This window comes from Notolepis coatsorum, assembly GCF_963971535.1.
Source record: "Notolepis coatsorum genome assembly, chromosome: 1".
NCBI classification, from domain to species: domain Eukaryota; kingdom Metazoa; phylum Chordata; class Actinopteri; order Aulopiformes; family Paralepididae; genus Notolepis; species Notolepis coatsorum.
The window spans coordinates 153,891,396-153,914,563 of NC_140165.1; the positions used below are offsets into that span (position 1 = coordinate 153,891,396).

At 45.4% G+C, this 23,168-nt stretch overlaps 1 protein-coding gene across 1 annotated transcript in view; it reads right to left on the minus strand.

The window, feature by feature from the left end:
* Positions 1-531: 531 nt before the first annotated feature.
* LOC311230291 (intraflagellar transport protein 81 homolog) overlaps positions 532-23,168 on the minus strand; it is a gene marked incomplete at its 5' end in the record, with an annotated part of 55,450 nt that continues 32,813 nt past the window's right edge. The window contains 8 exons of the mRNA XM_084316517.1: positions 532-835; positions 1,029-1,074; positions 1,317-1,402; positions 1,485-1,556; positions 7,341-7,427; positions 8,085-8,174; positions 9,834-9,962; positions 13,670-13,819. Coding sequence (XP_084172643.1) covers positions 653-835; positions 1,029-1,074; positions 1,317-1,402; positions 1,485-1,556; positions 7,341-7,427; positions 8,085-8,174; positions 9,834-9,962; positions 13,670-13,819 — 843 coding nt within the window. The 3' untranslated portion in view covers positions 532-652. The remainder of the gene's footprint in view (positions 836-1,028; positions 1,075-1,316; positions 1,403-1,484; positions 1,557-7,340; positions 7,428-8,084; positions 8,175-9,833; positions 9,963-13,669; positions 13,820-23,168) is intronic.

Sequence of the window (23,168 nt, forward strand, 5' to 3'; positions counted from 1 at the left end):
GCCCAAATCAATCTCAGCAGCGCCTCCATTTGATAGTATAAAACTGAGTTCTTTGGATTGATATGTATGAGCCAGCTGGACAGAGAGTCAGGAAGCAAATGTGAAGTCAATCGATGGTATTTATTGACAGGAACACACGGAGAACGAGGAACAGTCCTGGAGACCACAGCCCTCCATGGGGGCTGCAAGGCTCCAGAATGATGACACAACCATGCTTTTATACCATGTGGGTTCCAAATTTAGCAAGCCACTGGTTAATAAATAGATGATCAGACAGGCTTGGTCGTATATGGTAGTCTAAGGATGAATCTGGTTTGCTCCTCTCACTGGCCTGTGGCCGGAGGACCGATAGAGCCATGCATGCACATTAGGTCACACAGGTCATCAGGTCAAAGTATTTCTGGGTGCCTGGCCTGAGTTCCTCCTGGCTGGCTTCGTCACCGGACCCCCTGGCCACATTCCAGAGACCTATGCACCCAGAGGAGCTGGATGTAAAATATTAGACCTTAATGAACTGAAAATACCTATCAATATAATATAATCAGTTGTGTCTTGTAATAGTTTGGATAACGGCATACAATAGTGAGATGACTGAAAAGTCTTTGGTGAACTAAAGGTACCCCAGGAGATGACTGTCTAGCAGGGAGCATCCTCACAGCACCAGCCTATCTTCTCCCTCCTCCTGGATGACCTGGCCAATGGAGGCCTGGCTCTGGGCTCTTATGAAGCACTGCCGTTTGCACTCCATCAGCTTCTCCAGGTCGCGCCACATCTTCATCTGCTTCATGTTAGAGCCGTGGCTCTCTCTCACCGCCTTCTGCTTCTCACGCAGCTTCTGTGGTCCAGAGAGAAAGAGAGCAGACATGAAAACCTTACACAGCAAGGACTACATCACCATCTTGGATTTACTATTTAAAAGAAAGAATTAATTTTTTTCAGATTGTCCTTTGTTTTTGATGACCAAGTACTTTTACATGTTTTCTCCAACTTACAACCATGTTTCATAGGAACAGCCACACTCTGCTCACCTTGCCCAGTGACTCCTGCTCTGCAATGTTCTTCATGTAAACTTCCCTAAAAAAACAAACACATTTCAGATGTTTGCCAGTGTAAATGAAATCAGAATGGATCAGGATGAATCAAAGATTTGATAAATGTCCAAAGCGTTATCTGGATTTCATGAGGTGTAATACCAAACATGTAGATCGGTGTTAAGTGACAGTAGCACAAGCCTGATTGTGTTGTAACAGGAGCGTGTGAGGATGAACAAGGTGTCATCTCCACAGCAGCTGGCAGACTGGGCTCCGCATGCTCACCTGATGGCCTTTCTCCTCTCTTGCGGATCGGAGGACACGTAGGCTTTCGTCTCATCCACCGCACGCTGCATTTGCGTCTCAACGATCTGTGGAGAATGGATACATGGGTTCAGGTTTACAGGTGAGCTGTTAGGGGGGTAGAGGTAGTTTGTTTCTCAATCTGCTTACCTCCTTCATGCCATTGATGTAATGGTATCGATTTTCCTCCTGGGCCACCTCATCCCTCAGTGCTTTCACCTCCTGTAAAGGAAAAGGTAGTCTGGTAGTGAATACACACAAGGACTTAATGTCTTTTGGGCTCAAAGAGCCTATTCTATTTGATTGGTTCGGAAAAGAAGATACATGTGGGAAATTTCAGAAGGTGAGAATGTAGGGTAAATCAATATAAATTTATTTGAATGAATCAATACAGCATTTTTCCTACATATTGATATATATGTTAAAGGGTAATTCCAGTATTTTTAAACCTGGACCCTATTCTTCCATCATTTGGGGTCTTAATGGCCGATAGGGACACATTTTCTTTTTTAAAGATTTATCTTTTAGGGGCGGCTACGTGGTGCAGTGGGCAAGGCGCTCACCACGAATACTGGAGACGCTGGGTTCGCCTGTTCGAGCCCAGCGCTCCACATTGCTTTCAGTTTAGCTGGTCGTCCGTACTAATACACATTGGCAGTATTAGGGGGTGGGAAACTGATGGGTGGGGATCGGGCGTTGTGGACAGCGACTCCTACAGGTCGGTTGGTGCGCCTGCGCAGTAGAATCAGGAAGCGAAGGGGGCGGCGCCCCTCCAAAGCGCAGACCCCTGACGCTGAAAGATCGCGCCGCGCAGGTGCTGTTACCTCGAGTATCGGAGGGGACTCATGCTATGTATGACTTAGTCCACATTGCAGCCGGCTTGTGGGAGGCAAGAAACAGCGTTCGAGACAGGGGAGGGTTGAATTGGATGATATGAAATTGGGATGGGAGAAAAATAGAAAATGGGAGAAAAAGTGGATAAAAAAAAGATAAATTTTTTAGCATTTATTGCTTTTCATGGTCAGACATGACCGACAGATGAGGAGAGGATGAACGGGATAAGAGGCGGGGAAGACATGCGACAAATGTCACCGGGAGCAGGAAGCGAACCCGGGACGGCCACGTAGGTGTGCGATGCACTAACGTGGTGCGCCACAAGGGCGCCCGGGAAAAAAAATTTGGAATAGCATTTTTCTTTAGGGCAGCGATCCGCCTACACCCTGTACATTCATAGGTCCAAGACGTCCCGAGGCTTCACTGCTCGGCCGGATCTGGTGTAGTATGAAGCTGAGTTCGCTTCTGAGTCCCCTGACAGTTCAGGGTCGTTGGTCTCCGGCGGTTGATCGACGCTCTCTGGACTTGGCATACCGTCGCTGTCCTGGAAATGTTCCTCTTTTGTGTCCCTCAGGTGCCTGCGGTTGCGGCGGTATTCGCGTCCATCTTGGGTGCGAACGTGGTATGACCGTGCAGTGTCGGCTGGTTGTATGACTACTGCTGTCCTCCAGCGTCCATACTCTTGGAGCCTGACAGATTCACCACAATGTAGTGGGGGCAGTGGTCTAGCTGACCTGTCATAGTATTTCTTCTGGTGCTGTTGTCTCTGCACTCGCTTGTCATGTCCATCTTTGGGGCTTACTACCCCTGGCCGCAGCTGTTGGTTGGTGCTCGGGAGGGTTGAGCGTAGCCTGCGGCTCATCAACAGCTGTGCCGGCGATTTGAAGTTGTCGACTGGGGTGTTACGATACTCCAGGAGGCTTAGGTACGGGTCTCTTCCGTCTGCCTTAGCCTTGTCCATGAGTGATTTTGCCGTCTTCACAGTTCTCTCCGCTAGTCCGTTGCTCTGCGGATAATGTGGGCTTGACGTGACGTGTGTAAACTCCCACGACTTGGCGAATGCCTCGAACTCTTTAGACTTGTATTGTGGTCCATTGTCTGAGACAATAGTCTCTGGGACGCCATGCCTGGCACAGGCTGCCTTTAGCTTGTGGACTACAGCTGCCGATGTGGTGCTGTGAAGTCTGTCTAGTTCGAAGAACCTGCTGTAATAGTCGACGGTCACGACGTAGTCCTGGTTGTTCCAGTTGAAGAGATCTGTTCCTACCACCTGCCAGGGACGGTCTGGGATACGATGAGGCATCATGGGCTCCTTGGTGTTTGATGGGCGGCGCTCTTGGCATATTGAGCACTTTTCCACGACTTGCTCTATATGTTTACCCATTCCAGGCCAGAACATAATGTCTCGTGCTCTCAGTTTGCATTTTCCATGCCCATGTGGCCTGCATGGATCTTGATCAGCATCTCTCCTCTGAGGCTGGTAGGGATGACTATTTTCTCCCCTTTGGAAATGATTCCATTCGTTTTGGATAGTTCATCTCGGTGGTTCCAGTATTCGGTGATGTTCTGGGGGCATTGTTTTCTTTCCTCAGGCCATCCCTCCAGGATAGCCTGGCTGAGCAGCTTTAGCTGTGTGTCATTGTCTGTTGTTTCTCTGATCTCCTGTAACCTGTCGTCGTGTACAGGTAGGCTGTTGTACACCATGTGTACCTGAAGGTCCATCCCTTCACTGAGTCCGTCGTCGTGAGAGGTGAGTGATTTCCTGGACAGCGTGTCTGCAACTGGGATGTCTTTCCCAGGGCGGTGCACGATCGTGAAGTTGTACTTGTGTAGTTGTAGTATCATCCTCTGTAACCGCGGTGGGGCTGCGGCGATCGGCTTCTTCATGATCGACTCCAGGGGCTTATGGTCAGATTGCACCACAACATGGCGACCGTAGGCATATTGGTGGAAGCGTTTGAATCCATAAAGGACTGCGTACATCTCATTTTCGATTTGTGTGTAGTTGACCTCGCTGTCTGTGAGTGATCTGGATGCGTAGCTAATGGGCCTTCCTTCCTGCATCAGCACAGCACCCAGACCATACTTTGATGCGTCCACTTGCAAGCTGAGCTCCTTATCTGGGTCAAAGTAAATGAGGACTGGCCCCGGTTCACTGGTAAGTATGTCTTTCATCTTTTTGAATGCAGCGTCGTGCTGCGCGTCCCACAGGAACTCATTCGATTGTTTAAGCAGCTGTCTCATGTGTGCGTTGATCTCGGAGAGACTCGGGGCGGATTTCGCCAGGTAGTTGACCATACCTAGCACGGTCTCCAGTTCTGCACGGCTCTTTGGCGCCTCCATCTCCTTGATGGCAGCTATCTTGCCTGGGTCAGGCTTCATGCCGTCAGCTGAAAGGACGTGCCCGAAGTAGCTCACTTCGTTGGCTCCGATGGTGCACTTGTCTGCGTTGAGCCGAACGCCTCTCTCCCGTGATCTCTCCAACATTGCATGTAGATTCTTGTCGTGTTCCTCTCTGGTCGCGCCATAGACAAGGATGTCGTCTACTATAGCTGCTACTCCGTTCAGTCCCTCGTATGTCTCGTCGATTTTCCGTTGTAATTCGTCCTGGGCAGAAGTTAGCCCAAACGGTAATCGTAGGAATCTGTATCGTCCAAACGGTTGAGAGCTTGATGGACCAGTATCCCGACCTTGCATCCAGTACGCTGAAATAGCGTGCGCCTGTTAGTCTGGGTGTGATGTCCTCTAGTGTCGGCAGAGGGTAGTGCGGGCGCTTGATAGCCTTGTTTAGCTCCTTAGGGTCCAAACATATTCTGAGCTTGCCTGTGCGTGGTTTCTCAACAATGACCAGTGCACTGACCCACTCCGTTGGTTCGATGACTTTAGCGATGATCTGTGTGTCTTCCATATTCTGTAGCTCCTTTTTCAGTCGGCCACGCAGGGCGATCGGTGTCCTTCTCAGTGGGCAGACTACTGGCGTGGCGTCTGGGTCTATATGGATGTGACACTCTCCTGGGAATAGTCCGATCCCTTTAAACACATCGTGGTATTCTTCCATGATGGTCTGCTTATCTGTGTATGCAGTGACTGACAACACTAGTTTAATGAGGTCCATATTCAGGCATGCCTGTAAACCTAGAACTGGGGGTGCCTGAGTGTCTACTATGTAAAAGTCTAACAGCATGTCACGCTCTTTGTATTTACACTTTAACGTGCCCTTTACTACTAGTTTCTCTCCACCATATCCTGTCAGTCTGCGTGAAGTAGGCTGTATTTTGCGTTTATCTTGCAAACTGTGATACTCTCTCAAAGGAATTACATTTACTTGTGCACCTGTGTCTAGCTTAAATTTAAGCTCTGTGCCCTGTTTTCCTATTTGTATGTCTGCGAAAGCTTGTTCTGTTTCATCAAACCGTCTGTCTGTCACGGTGTCTACATATAGTTCATCTGACTCTTCACCTGACTCAGAGCGCATGCTAATCTCGTGTACTGACCTTTTCTTGAAACTACCGGCCCTGCAAACTTTAGCAAAGTGGTTCCATTTTCCACACTTCGTGCATCGTTTCCCTCTAGCTGCACAGTTATCTCCTTCCTTGTGAGCTCTGCTCCCACAGTATCCACAGTTCCTTTGTGTGTCTGTGTCGCTCGCTCTGTTCGCTCTCTCTGTCCACTCTGCTCTGGGGCGGTACCTCTGTGCGGTATTCTTCTGTTCATGTCTGTGCACCTCGTGCACGAGCTGCTCCTGCGTGCTGCTTGTGGCGCCAGTAAAGCTCTTTATCTGAGATTGTGCTAGCTCGTGGGCTCTAGCTATAGCTATATCTATCGCTTTGTCTAATGACAAGTCTGATCCAACGTTTAATAGTTTCTCTCTTACTTTTGCTGAGTGTATGCCAAACACTATACGGTCTCTAACCATCTCATCATTGTTCGCATATGCACAGTCCTTCACAAGTAGTTTCAATGCAGTGACAAATTGTTCAAATGACTCGCTAGGTTGCTGGGTTTTTTCATGGAATTTATACCTAGCGAAAATCGTATTCCTCCTTGGAAGTACGTATGCTTCGAAATTGTCATAGTAGCTCTTCAATACCTTTGCTTCATCTGCACTGAGAGTCCATGTGTTGTGAATGTCTCTCCCTTTTTCTCCGCTCCACAGTAGCAGGTAGCTACATTTCTCGTCCTCTCCTTTCTTCTTAAGTGGGCCCGAAAACATTAGCTCCGCGTGCTGTCTGAACTTCTTCCATTCTCCCGGTAAGTCCAGAGAATCCCAATTCATCCGTGGCGACGGGACTCTGTTGATATCCATGTTCACTCCGCTTCTGACACCATGTCGTATTCGATTTAAAGAGAATAATCATTCAGGACGAGGAGATTACCGTACATTAAGAGGTTTATTGCAAAGGTAAGCATGAGTGTAACTCCATCCACGGCTGGCAGCCAACTGACTGTCAGGACCCCTTGTGCAGGTATACATAACAGGGAGGTGCGCCTGGCGCGCCTGTCGTAAAATGATATATTCAAGGCATGAATATTACAGTATAGGATTTCTTCTCCGGTCAAACTGGTCACTAGACTCGATGGTCTGTAAGGTGCAGTGTACGGACAGGAGTGTTTTCATCCATTTGTAGCACAACTAGCAACAACTTCAGCGTGTCCCTATCCAACAAAGGCAGTGTATGAAAACTGGCATGACATTCTGTTGATACAATTAGGATATGTGCAAACGTATAGTTTTATATCTTTTAGATAACGCTACACTTTCTGTTCTCCAACACAACAAACTCTTCCTCTCCAACTCGCACTCACGTTTCCAGTCTTCCTGCAACAACAAACTCCTCTCGTGATTTCAGAGTGAGACTTCTCTTTGAGCGAGATTTATGTTTTTGGTAATAAAAAAAAATAGAAGACACTTAGCATAGCCTGAGCCTGTCAGTGGCAAAAACATGCACTTTTAGTGGCCGTACTTTGACATACACAAATGCCCCCAGGGATTACATTGCAGCCCGTTTAGCAGCTGCCGGCTGAAGCAATCTCACTCAATACTGGACCAATTCCAAAATTGTTGTCCCTATTAGACCTACGTATTTAGATCCCAAATTATGGAAAAAATAGGGTCCCAGTTTATAAATACCGGATTGACCCTATAAATCGATTTGAAGACAAAAGTCATACCTGTTCCAATTTCGATCGGTCGCTCTCCAGACCTGCAGCACAGCTGTCATAGTGAGTCTTCTTTGCCTCATATTCCTGAGTTAGCTCCTGTTGCGATAGGAATGCCCATTGACATACAAAAGAACAGATGAATAAAAATACAAAGAAATATACATAGTGTGTCCACCTATCCAATAATTTACATTCTGTACTTAATGCAGAAGTCTCCAACCAGTAGATTGCAAACTACCGGGAGCTCACTGCCTGCTTTTAACCCATTAGCTCAGATTAGACCCCATACATTTACCATTTAGATAATACATAACATTAACTTACATTTTTCAAAAGAAACTCTCATAAACAAAAAGACGACCCCTAACTTAATGTAAACTGATTCACATAGACATCAGCATATTAGCCAGTAAGATGGCTGAACAACTCTGGCAGCACATGTTGGAAAATATAAGCCCCCTGCTTTAACTAAGCAATGTGGGGGGCTTTCCCAAGCCCTACAATACATGTTATTTATGGACTGTGTGCAAATCACTGTTAATGGATTCTGCCATGATTACACACAAAGTCATCATCCGCTGACTCACAGAGACCCTGTACGGGTTTCCCCCTTATGTGTTGAAATTATCTTTTGTAATGGCTTTTGAAAGCTCCTTTTCATATGATGGTTTGACTTACTACTAGTAATAGCGTGTGAATTCATAGATTGTGATGATTCTTTAATGTGACATTGCAGTTTTACAGTAATCTCACCTGACACTCCTGTCTCAGAGGCCTCAGCTCCTTGATCATCGGGGCCAGTGCAGACTTCTTCTCTACTATCATAGAGTTCAATTTCTTAACCTGAAAAAGAACAAATAGAACATCAAACCTCACTGATTTATCCTGCCCTGTGTCTACCAAAAGGAATGTGGCTGAGCTGAACAAGAAGTATCCAGCCACTCTAGAGGAGAGTGGAAATCTACTTCCAGCCAGAAATGTTGGAATCCATTATTAAGAACAGCCTGCTTTTTGCCAAATGTGTAAACCGCCAGCCTAAAAGAACAACCGAATCACAGACCCTGACTACTGTTTAAGGAACTCTGAAACATCTTGGACCACAGCCTAATCGGCCGCAACTGGCTTCCATTTGGGCCTCAGTGCAACAGGGTGACAGAATAATAAAGTAGGTTCATATTTTGAGCTAATTAAAGATCTACAGAAACTGCATTTATGGTACTATGAGCTTCTGCAATTTGACGTATTTCCAAATGCAACAGACTTTTGGGGTGGGGTGGGAGGCCGATTTGATTGAAGTTTTATTGACATAAAGTACCCACACATTGGAGGGCGCAGTTCAAAATCTAAATGTATTGGACATTTTTAAGGGGTACACCGATATGCCCTACTTTGTTTACTTGTTTATTGCACAATGTCGCTCTATTGGTTGGATTCTTATTATATATTATTACTATTGTATTATGCACATCGTTGCGGGCAAGACCCCCCGCATTTCACTGTATACCTGTATGCCGTGACAAATAAAACTCTTGTATCTTGTATCTTGTTCCTATGAATGATAAATGATAAATCAAATAGTGCAGGTTGTTGGCTCAACTTACCCACCAAGTTTGAGCCAAATCGAATAGGAAAAAGATATCATGGTTATGGACACACACCCACACACGTGATTAAAATACCCTCTTGCGCTTTGTGTGGGTGTAATTAAGATACAGTGTGCTAGGCCTATGACCTTGGACCATTCAATCAATGTGCAAACAGCCCGTAAAACCTCTCTTTCACAGCTAAAACAAAGATCAAATCAGTGATGTCATCATGTATCACTTTATGTAGCTCCTCTATCGACAATGAATAGTGGTCTGAATTTGGACTCATAATGTGCTCTGAGCTTTTAAACTAATTTGAGCTGTATTTTACAGAAGAGCAGTCCTGAAAACAAAAATGGTTCTCATATCCCTGGAGAATTTCGGGATATATATACATTGTGTGTGAAAGTGTGCATATGCAACCATGGCATGATATACATGCATGCATACATACTAAAATAATAATAGTAAATACAAATCTAAAATAAACCCAGGATCACAGGCTCTATTGATTTTACTTGGGAGCTTTGTGTTGATGTGCCTAGCACCTGTTAAAGGTGCACTATGTAATTTTGTGAGAGTCAATTTTTAAACTGGATACATCTCAGAGGAAAATTGGATCCCTGGAACACCGTTTGAAGCTAGAAAGCTACCTGAGAAATTACTATTTCACTGCTGTCATTTACGAGGCAGGGCAACAAACATATTCTAGGCTTACGTTTAGGTCACAGTGCCTAAAAATTATATTTTGTTTTCATTTATGAGAACACAAGATAGAATTATTCTACGAATTACAGTACATGTCTTTTGCAGGCTCTGCAAACAAATCCCCCTCCTCTGAAACGGCATAGTGCACCTTTAAGTAGTATAAGATTTATTTGTGTGTGTGTGTGTGTGTGTATTTTGAGTTAGTCACCATTTCAGACATGTCGTCCAGTGTGCGGCCCTTCATCTCGTCCAGCTCACTCTTGATGGCCGACACCCTCTCCAGCTCCTCCTGGGTGTCACTGTACCCAGAGATCCCCTTCTGTGCCTCCATGGATTGCTTCAAACACAGAGAGAGAGAGAAGAGAGAGAGAAAGAGAGAAGAGAGAGAAAGAGAGAGAGAGGGAGAGGGAGAGAGAGAGAGAGAGATCCATGCCCCAAACAATCACACTATGCATATACGATTCTTGAAACATTTGACTTGCAAGTGGAAAATAATCCTTTTCTAACCTTCATAACTCAAAAGTACTAGAGGTGCACCGAATCCGGAATCTCACAATTAGATTATTGGTGTAACCATTAGATTCTCGATTCAATACATGCATAGATTTGATTCTAGATGCAGATTTTAGTTACTTTTCCCATTTGACTGAGGTTAGTAAAAAAAAAAAAATTAACTATTTTAACAATCGTTAAAATGTAAAAACAAGATAGAATCCTAATTCTTATATTAATCGTTTTTTTCCGCCACAAAACACTGACCATCAAACATTTTTATGGTTTTCGTAGCTTGTGAATCTGTACAGTCAAACACTCCCAAGTTGCAAAAACCACTACAAACTAAAACATCTCCAAAGTGAAACCCTTAGCATTATAATAATAATAATAATAATTTAGGACCTGCTCAGGTGTCATTAATCGGCATGTATGCGATTCGTCTCTGCGATTAACCCACCCCGTCGTCCTCCTCCCCCCCCCCCCCCCCCAAGGGCAGCCGGGAGCAGACAGGCGCAACGTGAGCCGCGCCAGGGGACCAATCCAAGTGCTCCTGTCCGTCTTCGTCAAGGACGCCACAGCGTTAGCGATCTTGTTGTTGTGCATGTTTTTCCATTGGGTTTATTTTATCGGGGGGGGGAACCCTTGCGAGCACGGGGAGAACATGCAAACTCCACACAGAAAGGCCTGGGAGATACCCCACCTGGGTAACTGGCATCATGGAAACCTGGTCCCCAAGCGGGAATCGAACCCTGGACCTTCTTGCTGTGAGGCGACAGTGTTTAACCACTACACCACCGTGCCGCTGTGTAGTGTGTACACAGTTAAAAGAGCACTTTTAATTTTCAACCTTAATCCTATGCTTCTGTTGTGAGGAGAACATGTGATAATCGGACATGTAACTGACCAACGTGTTCCGTGTCTACGAGAGCTCAGCCGCATCAGCACCTAGAGAAATTCCTCCCGGTGACGTCACAGAGAGGAGAGCAGACTTCTAGAGAACTGCAGACACTATTTCCTCAACCATTTCTTCAACCTTCCTCCAGTTGGTTCTACTACAGTTGAAAATAGTTGAGGAAATAGTGTCTGCAGTTCGCTAGAGGTCCGCTCTCCTCTCAGTGATGCCACCCAGAGGAATTTCTCGGGGGTACCAATGCAGTAGAGCTCTTGAGACACAGAACGTTGGACGTGTCAGATGATCACATGTCCTCCTCACAACAGAACAATAGGATTAAGGTTAAAAGTCGGTGAAGTGCTCCATTAACACTTTCAGAGCCCAAGATTAATCTTGATTTACAGTTTGAATGCCCACCATCCACTTCAATGTTAGCGCCTAATCTATGTTTTAAATTATGGCTATGTGTCTAATCTGCCCGTCGCTTATCAATGACTCGTTTTCCAGTCAACATTGTCGAAGCGGATTGTTTTTTTATCAGTTCATTATCGTTTTATAGCATTTTGAAAAGCCCTCGATTTCAAGGAAAATATAAATATTCCATGATAATCGCCCTTTACCGGAATATTCTAGAATACACAAAAACGTTGTCATTTTTCGGCCTATTTATGAATCGTTTTCAAATAAACGCTAGATTATCGATAGTATATGTGTACGTATGCACGCTATAGGCGATCTGAAAAATCGATTCTCTGATTTCCTTAAAGCGATCGCCCACACACACACACATAGGGCGAACGCTGAGATCTCAGCGAATACAACTCTGATTATCCCAAGACTTGTAAAATAGATTCCTTACCTCAGATCAGATGTTCTCCAAAAAGATCATTCCAATTCCTGATCGCCATTCCAAAAATCGATCTCTTTTATCCAACGCTACATACTGTACATATGTATTCCACGCTGTTCTGAGGCTCCACAATGAATCCGATCGGCTCGGGTTACATGCCTGAGAAGTAAAATGTGGATTCCGGATTTTTCTTTTCTCATCTATTTTCATTGAGTCCATTCCAAAAGGGTGCATTACCATCTGGGAGACGATAGGGGGCGGTTTTTTCACATCTGAGCTCCTACAGGGGCTGCATACCAACGGGAGACTCGGTTGATGAAATATGAATTCATATCGCTAATAAAAAAATAAACCGATAATTGTCGTCGTGGGCATTCAGGCATTGGGCTGATAAAACGTCTTATCACGTTTTGGGCATTGAAAGTGTTAAGTGTGGAGCCCAGCTGACCCTTGGCTCCGTCACCGCTGCAGTGTTGAGAAGAAGTCACTGAAGGGTTTTGTTCACAGGGACAGGCTCAGCTTGACACCTGGGACTAGAGGCCACTTTGTTCCCTGTGTAGCCAAGGTTAGGCTGGATGAGATAGCATATTCTATTCGTGTGTGGTCTATTGTACATATTAAAGGAGCTCCCGTCTTATACGGAGCTACTGAGCAATTTGATCCCGTAGATGGACTTGGCTGACACGCCGTTCTAAATGTCTGATCTGATACCAAACAGTCTTTGTCCCAATGATACAATGCAGGCAGCTTTACTTGGAAAATGATATTTATTTGCTTCACCGTGCAAACAGAATATCTTGGCTTTTTTCCTTAAACTGATTAAATAATAATGAATACAATACCTAATTGCCTACAAACATTTCGCCATGTGGCGTGTTCGTGCGTGCGGTCAAAAACCATTGCCCTTTCCGGGTCAAAACTCCTCCTCATACAGGTGTACCTGACACTTGAATAAAAGAAGCGCCACCCCCTGGTCACATAAATCCACTGCACATTAAATCCATTTTGGCCGTTACAGTACATCAAGGGTGAGAAATCTGTGGTGTGTATGAAAATAAGCAAACCGTAATGAGAACCTAATCCCATCCTAAAAGGTTCACGCGACACTGTCCCACATGTGAACAGCTATCTGGAGCAGGCCTGCACTGTAGATGACCTCTGTAGTTACATTCCCCACTGAATCCTTCCCTTCACCTACAACTTCTGTCCGGTCCAAAAAAGCACTATAATGACCAACGTACAATGCACAGCCCAGCCACTGATAAACTGGAATGTGTGTACTACCCAGGACAGGAATGGGCTTGTGCCGAGCGGCGAGACACTGTGACCAGGGATAAAACATTCATGGGTGGAAAAAGGAATAGCGGTGTGTAGGATAGTGGAGAGGGGAGCAGATGCAGCCATCATAAATAGCAACAACGTATCCTTTCCTGTGCCAGAGGAGGGCGTCAGCAAGTCGGGACAGTACAGAAAAATCTCACGTGCATTCATCTATTCACTTTATTTGTCCCGCCAACCTTCGCAGTCATATTTTTATTTCTGGTCGCTGAACTTCGTGGCAAAGATTATTTGCCACGAACCAAATAAATAATGCATCTATAGCTAAATCTACTCTGCTAGCTCATTGTCCTTGTAACTAAGCTAATTGTAAAGAAAAAGGAATGGTGGCTTGAGATTTACAAGATCTCAAAAGGCTAATATATCCTTTTTGATAGCGGCCTTGAAACATGAATATGGAGAGTAGGGGAGAGTATGATGGATATACTGTGGGGTAGAGAATAGAGAGGGTATGGTTATTTGTTATTACCAGTTGTTGTTGGATGGCTTCATGTCTCTGTTTAAGGATCTCCTCCGTCCGCTGCAGGACGCCAAACTCCGCTTTCAGCTCGGCTATCTCCTGGCGCTTCTTCTTGTGCACAGTTCCCTTGCTGCGCAATTTCCCCACCAAGCGCTTGAACTAAGAGACAATATTAGAAAATAGGGTTAGAAAATATTTTGTGGCAAGTATTGTCTGAAGTAAATGACAGTTTTAAGAAAGAAGAAATGGGCTTGCCACATACAGGAGGCCCTACAGTCGGGTCCATAAATATTTGCACATCGATACAATTTTGGCTCTGTAGACCACCACAATGGATAATTTCAAGACTTTCAGCTTTAATTTGAAGGTATTCAAGAATCAAGAGGTTTATTTGTCACATACATACCAGGGCATACAGTGAAATACGGGTGGTCATGCCCGCATTGATTGTGCAAAATACAATAATAAAATAGGCATAGAAAAAATAAACATAGAAAAAATTAAATAGGTAAGACACAAGATATGCATGGTAAAAAAATAAAAAAATAAAAAGAAGACATGCTGAGTTCCTGAGAAACTGGTTCCTATATACACTACTATACAATATACAATTTACAATTGTAACTCTTAATGTATCTAAACTATACTATTAGTACCTCCTTCCTTTAAAGTCACTTTATATTTTTTAAAGTGACATTTTGTTTAAGTGATAGTTTTAGCGGTTGCCGCATGAGTGTTGTGTGTGTGTGTGTGTGTCTGTGTGTGCTCATGTGTATTTGTGAGTGGAGAGTTCAGTGTTCAGTGTTCTGATGGCCTGGGGGAAGAAGCTTAGCCGGAGTCTCTGTTCTTGCAGCGTGTGACCGACCGTAGGCGCTTGAACAGGCTGTTGTTGGGGTGGTGGGGGTCTTTCATAATTCTGCAGGCTCTGGATTTGCACCTCCTGTTATAGAAATCCTGCAGGGGTGGTAGTGCAATACCCGTAGTACGCTCTGCTGAGCGCACCACTCTCTGTAGGGCCTTCCTGTCCTGTGCCGTGCTGTTTCCAAACCAGGCAGTGATGTTTCCAGTCAGAATGCTCTCTACAGCCCCGGAATAGAAGGAGTGGCATATCTTCCCCGATACTCTGAACTTCCTTAGCTGTCTCAGGTGATAGAGGCGCTGTTTCGCCTTTTTCACCACAGAATCTGTGTGTAGACCATGTCAGGTCCTCTGTGATGTGGACTCCCAGGTACTTGAAACTGCTCACCCTGTCCACAATAGCCCCGTTTATCCACAGTAGCGTGTGTGTCCCCTGCTGTATTCTCCTAAAATCCACGATCAGCTCTTTGGTTTTACCAATGTTCAGGAGTAGGCTGTTATCCCGGCACCAGCGTGCCAGTTCATCAACCTCCTCCCGATAGGCCTTCTCGTCGTTGTTAGAGATCTGCCCCACTACCACCGTGTTGTCCACAAACTTCACTATGGAGTTGGAGCTGAACCTGGCCACACAGTCATGTGTGTACAGTGAATACATCAGGGGGCTCAGAACGCAGCCCTGGGGGGACCCGATACTCAGGGTGATTTTGCTGGAGGTATGACCCCCCACCCTGACCGCCTGGGGCCTGTCACTTAGAAAGTCCAGGATCGGGCGCCCCAGTGGCGAACCAAATAACACGCCGAGTTGCGGCACGGCCGACCCGGGTTCGATTCCCGGACCCGTCGTTATTTGCAGAATGTCTTCCCCCCACTCTGTCTCCCGTTCCTCCTCTCTCTCTCTCTACTGGACTGCCCAGTAGTAAAAAGCGATAAACACAAAAAAAAAAAACAGTAAAAAAAAAAAAAAAATCCAGGATCCAGGCGCTCATGGCGGAGCTCAGACCCAGATCGATCAGCTTGTCAACCAGTCTGGTGGGGACTATGGTGTTGAACGCTTAACTATAGTCAATGAACAGCAATCTCACATAGCCCCCCTTCAGACTGTCAAGGTGAGATAGTGTGTTGTGTGTAGTACTTGGGAGACCGCATCGTCAGTGGACCTGTTTGTCCTGTATGCAAACTGCAATGGGTCCATGTTACTGGGGAGGGAGGCACAGATGTAATCCTTGACCAGCCTCTCAAAGCATTTCATGACCACAGAGGTGAGTGCTACCGGTCTGTAGTCATTAAGGCCTGCTGGAGAGGAGGTTTTTGGCACAGGGATTATAGTAGACATTTTGAAGCAGGCAGGGACCACGGACTCAGCCAGGGATAGATTGAATATGGATGTAAATACTGGGGCCAGCTGATTTGCACAGGACTTAAGTATTCGTCCTGTTATCCCATCTGGGCCAGCTGCTTTTCGAGTATTCACACCCATGAATGCTAATCTCACGCTGTGTTCCGTCAATGAGAGAGTGTGCCCCCCCCCTCCCCGCTGCAGCCGGTGCGTAAGTGACGCTGTTAGCCGGTGAGTTAGCGTCGCCACTGCTCGCCCCAAACCGTGCGTAAAAGGAATTGAGTTAATCCGCGAGAGAGGCATCGGCACTCACTATTGAGGGGGGGCTGACTTTATAATCAGTTATCGTTTGTACTCCTCGCCATAAGCCTCTCGTGTCGTTCTGTGCCATCTGTGTCTCCATCTTGTTCGCATATCGCCGTTTAGCAGCCCGCACCTCTTTGCGTAGCATATAGGCTGCTACCTTATACTGTTCCATACTTCCCGATGCTCGGCCCGAGTTGTAAGCAGTGGTACGAGCATTCAGGGCCACTCGGATGGAATTGTCCACCCACGGTTTCTGGTTTAGGAAAACCTGCACCTTTTTCGTGGGGACAATACCATCAGCTAACGTATTTACATCAGGTGAGCGGTATAGGAATTACAACAGTTTCTACATGTGTACGCCCCCCCCCCCCTTTTTTTTTAAAGGACCAACTAACAATCGTAAATCTAATTGTGACTTTTAATACTTAGTTGCAAATCCTTTGCAGTCAATGACAGCCTGATGTGTGGAACCCATAGACATCACCAGACGCTGGGTTTTGTCCCTGGTGATACTCTCTCAGGCCTCTACTGCAACGGTCTTCAGTTCCTGCTTGTTCTTGGGGCATTTTACCTTCTGTTTTGTCTTCAGCAAGTGAAATGCATACTCAATTTCAATTCAGGTCAGGTGATGCATAACATTCCACTTCTTTGCCTTAAAAACTCTTTGGTTGCTTTCGCAGTATGCTTCAGGTCATTGTCCATCTGCACTGTGTCCAATGACTTCTGAAGCATTTGGCTGAATATGAGCAGATCATATTCCCCAAAACACTTCACAATTCAACCTGCTGCTTTTGTTAGCAGTCAGTCACATCATCAATAAATACACAGGGAACCAGTTCCATTGGCAGCCATACATGCCCACGCCATAACACTACCACCACCATGCTTCACTGATGAGGTGGTATGCTTTGGATCATGAACATGAACAGTTCCTTTCCTTCTCCTTACTCTTCTCTTCCCATCATTCTGGTACAAATTGATCTTTGTCTCATCTGTCCATAGGATGTTGTTCTAGAACTGTACAGGCTTTTTATTTTGGCTAACTCTAATCTGGTCTTCCTGTTTTTGAGGCTCACCAATGGTTTACATCTTGTGGTGAACCCTCTGTATTGACTCTGGTGAAGTCTGTTCTTGATTTTTGACTTTAACACATATACGCCTACTTCCTGGAGAGTGTTCTTGATCTGGCCAACTGTTGTGAATGTTTTTGGCTAACTCTAATCTAAAAGTCTTCCTGTTTTTGAGGCTCACCAATGGTTTACATCTTGTGGTGAACCCTCTGTATTGACTCTGGTGAAGTCTTCTCTTGGTTGTTGACTTTAACACAGATACGCCTACTTCCTGGAGAGTGTTCTTGATCTGGCCAACAGTTGTTTTCCGTGGTCTTCCGGGTGCATTCTTTCTTTTTATGAATGTACCAAACGGTTGATTTGGCCGCACCTAATGTTTTTGCTATCTCTCTGATAATAAGAATAATAACTTCATTTTATATAGCGCCTTTCAAGGGACCCAAGGTCGTTTTACATAGGGGGGGGAGTAACAAAGTAACAGACAGTGGACAGACACAACATATACATATAAAGTGAGAGATTAGGGGTTAAAGGCCAAGTTGAAGAGGTGGGTTTTGAGCAGTTTTTTGAATGAGTCCAAAGTTGGGGCGGTGCAGAGTTCTGCAGGGAGGGAGTTCCAGAGGGTGGGAGCTGCCACACTGAAAGCTCTGTCCCCGAAGGTCCGCAGTCTGGTTCGGGGGATGGAGAGCTGACCAGTGTCCGTGGATCATAGGGACCGTGACTGAGTGTAGGGGTGGAGGAGGTCAGTGAGGTACTGAGGTGCCAGAGCGTGAAGGGATTTGTAGGTGAGCAGGAGGGTTTTGTAGGTGATGCAGGATTTGATAGGGAGCCAGTGGAGGTGGAGGAGGGTGGGGGTGATGTGCTGCCAGGGATGGGGTTGTTTCAATTGTTCAGCCTAATGATGACTTGCTTCACTGACAGCACTTTGGACCTCATATTGAGAGTTGACAGCAACAGATTCCAAATGCAAATACCACACCTGAAATTAACTCTAGACCTTTTATCTGCTCCTTGTAAATTAAATTATGAGGGAATAACACACACATGGCCATTGAACAGCTGAGCAGCCAATTGTCCAATCACTTGTGGTCCCTTAAAAAGGAGGAGGCACATATAGTAATTGTTGTAATTCCTACACCGTTCACTTGATTTGGATGTAAATACCCTCAAAGTTAAAAGTCTACACTTGAAGCACATATTGATTGTTTCATTTAAAATCCATTGTGGTGGTGTACAAAATGATGATATTTGCAGGGTTCTGTTAATTTACAAAGTGAAGTGGGAAGGCGGGGAAGAAACTTTAGTTTATATTTGGTGACATGCACTGCTGGAACAATGCGAGAGGCAGTTGGAGAAGAAAAAAGGTTTTAACCAGGGTTGGAGCCTGAGGAATAATTAGGGGTGGAGCCTAAAGCTGATATGCCTGACGGACATCACTATGGTCTGAAACGCTAAAGCAATCCACTCAGGCACACCGCGCCAAATACAAAATACCACAGAACAAACATCTTCGCCTGGCAGACGCACCAACGGCTGTCCCTCTGGACACGGCTCTCACTTCAACTCTCTTCTGTGGGTGGCACAATGAGACTCCTCCATAGTGGGGCACGGCTATAAATTTACACACAGGCATGGGAGAATAACAGTCACAGAAACCAGAGAATGGGCTCTGTATCACTTGGGACATACAAGGCTTGTGTGCCGAGAGTTTGTGGTTTGTATATTTCGGGACGTCAAGGGCAGACGAGGTTGAGGGGGAATTTGCGGGACAGAATAATGCTGCATAGCGTTCCCTTGTCACCTACAGTTATGTCTCAAAAACAACTGCTGCTAAATCAACCAGCAGGTCGATCAGGTCATGCACACGCGCCGCACACGCACACACACACACACAGTCAGACACACACACACACAGAGACAGACACCGACACCAGTGGCTGAAAATGCTGTGAATAATTAAATGCAGGCCATACAGCAGCAACATGACAAATCTGAATCTACTCTAGGGAATTTCTGCCTCCTCCCATATTCCATTGCCCGAGTAAGACTCCGCCCTCATGACCCCCAACCTTACATCCCACTGGAGATGTAAAATAGCTAAATCTATAATCTAGTGCAATGAAGCTTTTCTCTTCGGGGACTAATGTTTTTTTTTGTATGTTGTCACTAAAAATAATAAAAATTTAAAATTAAAACCATCCTAGGTTACTAGATTCCCTGTAGGAAAGGGGGGGGGGGGTTAGTGTGCTTCCGGTGGCCAGACAGCATACTCCTCTTAGCCAGGCTTATTGATCTCTTCAACTTGTCTTTGATTCCTCTGTCTTAATAAATCTTAATCTTAGATCTTAATAAATATATATTGACCGTGAAGATCTGTCCATGTGCATAATTGCATAATTGATTGATCCAATTCCACAACAAATTAAATAAGCTTGTATTTCATTGTCATTTAGATCAAAAGATGGGGTTATAACTGAACCGAGACAAGTAAACCAACATTGAAGTAATGGACTAGTTTGTACAATTGTTCTACAGTATGTATGTAACCAGCTGAGCAGTCATCTCTCAGAGAGGCCCTGCAGTTGTAGGCTGATGTGACGACACATCACCAGCAGAGTGGAAAATACCTCTGATAAGGTGATCGTTTTCACCGTGGCCAAGAAGCCCACATCAGCAAGGGGGAGACTGATAAGTGACTAATCCATTCTATTAACAACATTAATCTACAAACTCGACTGCCCTCTTTCTCAGCAAACCTGTCGGAGAGCATGCGATTTACATTTCAGAACCCAACTTAGTTTGAAGGAGACATATTATGGAAATAGTTATGCCTGGTCTATGCGTGGATTTGGAAATCTGCTGCCTCTGGGAGAACACCTGTTGGTTCTGAAATTGTTGTTACTGTAGATATCCATGTTTCACAATGACACCAAAATCAATGTGTTCAAAGCAGCCAAGCCACACAAGAGCTACACACAAGCTGTGCTATCGAGATTAGCTTTGAGTTGCAAGCTACCAATTACACTTTTTGATGTCAGATCCAGACACTTGAAAGCACCATAGAAAGGTCATCATCTTTGACAATCATGATTTCGCTGAGGAACTATATTTATCAATCTCTCTCAATTCATGATTCCATTTTAGAAGCATCCCCAAATGTACATCCTGCACCTTTTACAACATTCCTAACCCCACATACACTATCCAGAGGTGATGACCCCCCCCCCCCCACACAGGGCACAGAGGAGCCTGGGTCTCTGCAGCCTGGCCAGCTCACAGTGCGTGCGTGTGTCTGGCTCTGTCCATCAGTGACCATTATTAATATAGGCCTGTTTATAGCCAATAGTTGGTTCAAACACAATAAAGGATGTGAAGAGCAATCACTATTTAACCTTGACCTTACTGTATGCAAAAGGCCTAAGTGTGCTCTAACACAAGACAGTGCTGGCTTTGTGCAAAAATAAATAAGTTCTTGTTCCACAGTGTGGCAATATTCCTAGCACTATTTGGGCAACTTTACACAATTCCTGTGAGTCTATGGAAGACATCTGTAAGGTTTTTTTTTTTTTTTTTTTTTTTTTAAATCATTGTTTTATATTTCTAATAGAGTACTCAAAAGCATCATTTTCCAGCCTCAAGATTTCAGCCTGTTATTGGCCTGGCTCCGCCCATAGACATATTTTTATTTATTTTTATTTATCCAGGAATGTCCCATTGAGATACAAGATCTCTTCTTCCAGGGAGTCCTGATAGACAAGTGGAGGAAGAGAAACAAAAGGTGGAGGAGAGAGAGAGAGAGAGAGAGAGAGAGAGAGAGAGAGAGAGAGAGAGAGAGAGGGGGGGGGGGGGGGGAGAGAGAACTGTGTGGGCAGTCTGCATGCGGGTCCCCTTCTCTCTCTCTCTCTCTCCCTCTCCCGTTCGGGGGGTCTGCTGCTGTGCCGCGCTGCAGCTTGTGCTCCCGAATGGGGGGGGGGGGACCTGTGAGCGGAGTGTTTGCACGGTGGTCTCTCTCTCTCTCTCTCTCTCAATTCGGGAGCAGCTGTAGCGCCACTGCACAGTGTGTTTGTGTGCTCTGTCGCGAGGGTCTATCTGATTCTCTCTCTCTCTCTCTCGCTCGCTCTGTCAAACCCCGTTTGGTGCGTTTCATAATAACTTCAGCTGTAGCGCCGCGGCACAGTGTGTATGTGTGCTCTGTCGCGAGGGTCTATCTGATTCTCTCTCTCTCGCTCGCTCTGTCAAACCCCGTTTGGTGCGCTACAACCACAGAGCCAATCGGATCACTGTCCGCTTACCCAGCGCCATCTGACGTCAGCATGCGCCTCAAATCAGAATGACCTACCCGGTAATTAAATCTAGCAGGAAATGGTCTGAGCTGAATGAGAGCAATCCGCCAATATGGTATTTAGACACAAAAACACATTGATACTAACTCCTATTACTATAATACAATGCTAGAGACTCAAAAAAGACATTTATAATGCATGTCACCTTTAATGTATTCTCCATGAGAGGAACATGTCTTCATTGTGGACTTTAAATGTAGAATGTGATTATCAAAGGGGTTCTTAAGGGTAAAGAAATGACATTTATGAATGTATACTGTCCCCCAGGCTACTCCCCTGACTTTCTATCCAAAATATTTACTGAATTTAATGGCCTGGCCTCTGAGAATGCTTTTGTGGGCGGAGACTTTAACTGTCACCTTATACCGTCTCTTGACAAACTGCCACCCAGTTTGGCTCCCCCCTCTAGGCAAGCAAAGATGCTCACCTCCCTATGCAAAGACTCAGATGTCTGGAGAACCCTTTGCCCATCCGAACTGAAGTTCACCTTTTTTAGCGGCCCACACAAGAGCAACAGTAGAATAGACTATTTCTTCATCCCTTCCTCTAAGCTCTTTCTAGTATCGTCCTGCACAATCGGAAGTATTGTTTTATCGGATCACGCCCCTATATATCTGGTCTACTCCCGGTCAGAAGAGAGGGCGCTGTCGAGGCGTTGGCACCTCAATCCATACCTCCTCAAGGATGATATGTTTGTCTCCTATTTCGAATCGGAATTTAAAATTGTCTACTCAATTAACTCGCATTCTACGGATAACCCGTCTCTGCTCTGGGAAACATCCAAGGTCTTTTCTCGCAGACTGTCTTACGTATCATCCAAGAAACGCAAGAAAAATTAACAATGCAAACTTCTTGAATCCAAACTAGCCGACCTTGAGAATCAACATGTTTCAAACCCAGCCCCGACTGTGCTTATAGAGCTTACGGCCACCAGAACTGCGTTAAACACTCTTCTGATCCAGGACGTCGAATACTCTCTTAAATTTGCCAGACATAGAATGTACGAACACGGTGACTAGCCTGGTAGGTGCCTATCTAACTTGGCAAAAAAAAGGCTGACACCCAAGTAATAGCCTCAATCTCGGACTCCAACGGGGTCAGGTCCTTTGACACCAAAACTATTAATAAAGAGTTTGCCTCTTTCTATGCCCAACTCTATAGGACCGAACGACCCGACAGTGCTCTCTCTGACATGCAAGCTTTTTTCGCTGACTTGCACCTCCCTAAGGTATCGAAAGATCAGAACTTGCTCATTAACGCCCCAATTACGAAGGAAGAAGCTCTGGGCGCCCTTAAGGCTATGCCATCTGGTAAGGCTCCGGGCCCGGACGGTTTCGGATGCGAGTTCTATAAGGAATTCGGTCATATTCTTTTGGATCCCCTGCTGGCAATGCTTAATCACTCCTCTGAGGTGGGGATATTACCCCAGTCCCTACGGGAAGCTAATATTTGCCTTCTCCTTAAGAAGGGTAAATGCCCTGAAAAGTGCGCCTCCTATAGGCCTATAGCCCTGCTTAATTCGGACCAAAAATTGCTCTCCAAGATCCTGTCCATGCGCCTAGAAAAAGTACTCCCTTTTATTACTAACGAAGATC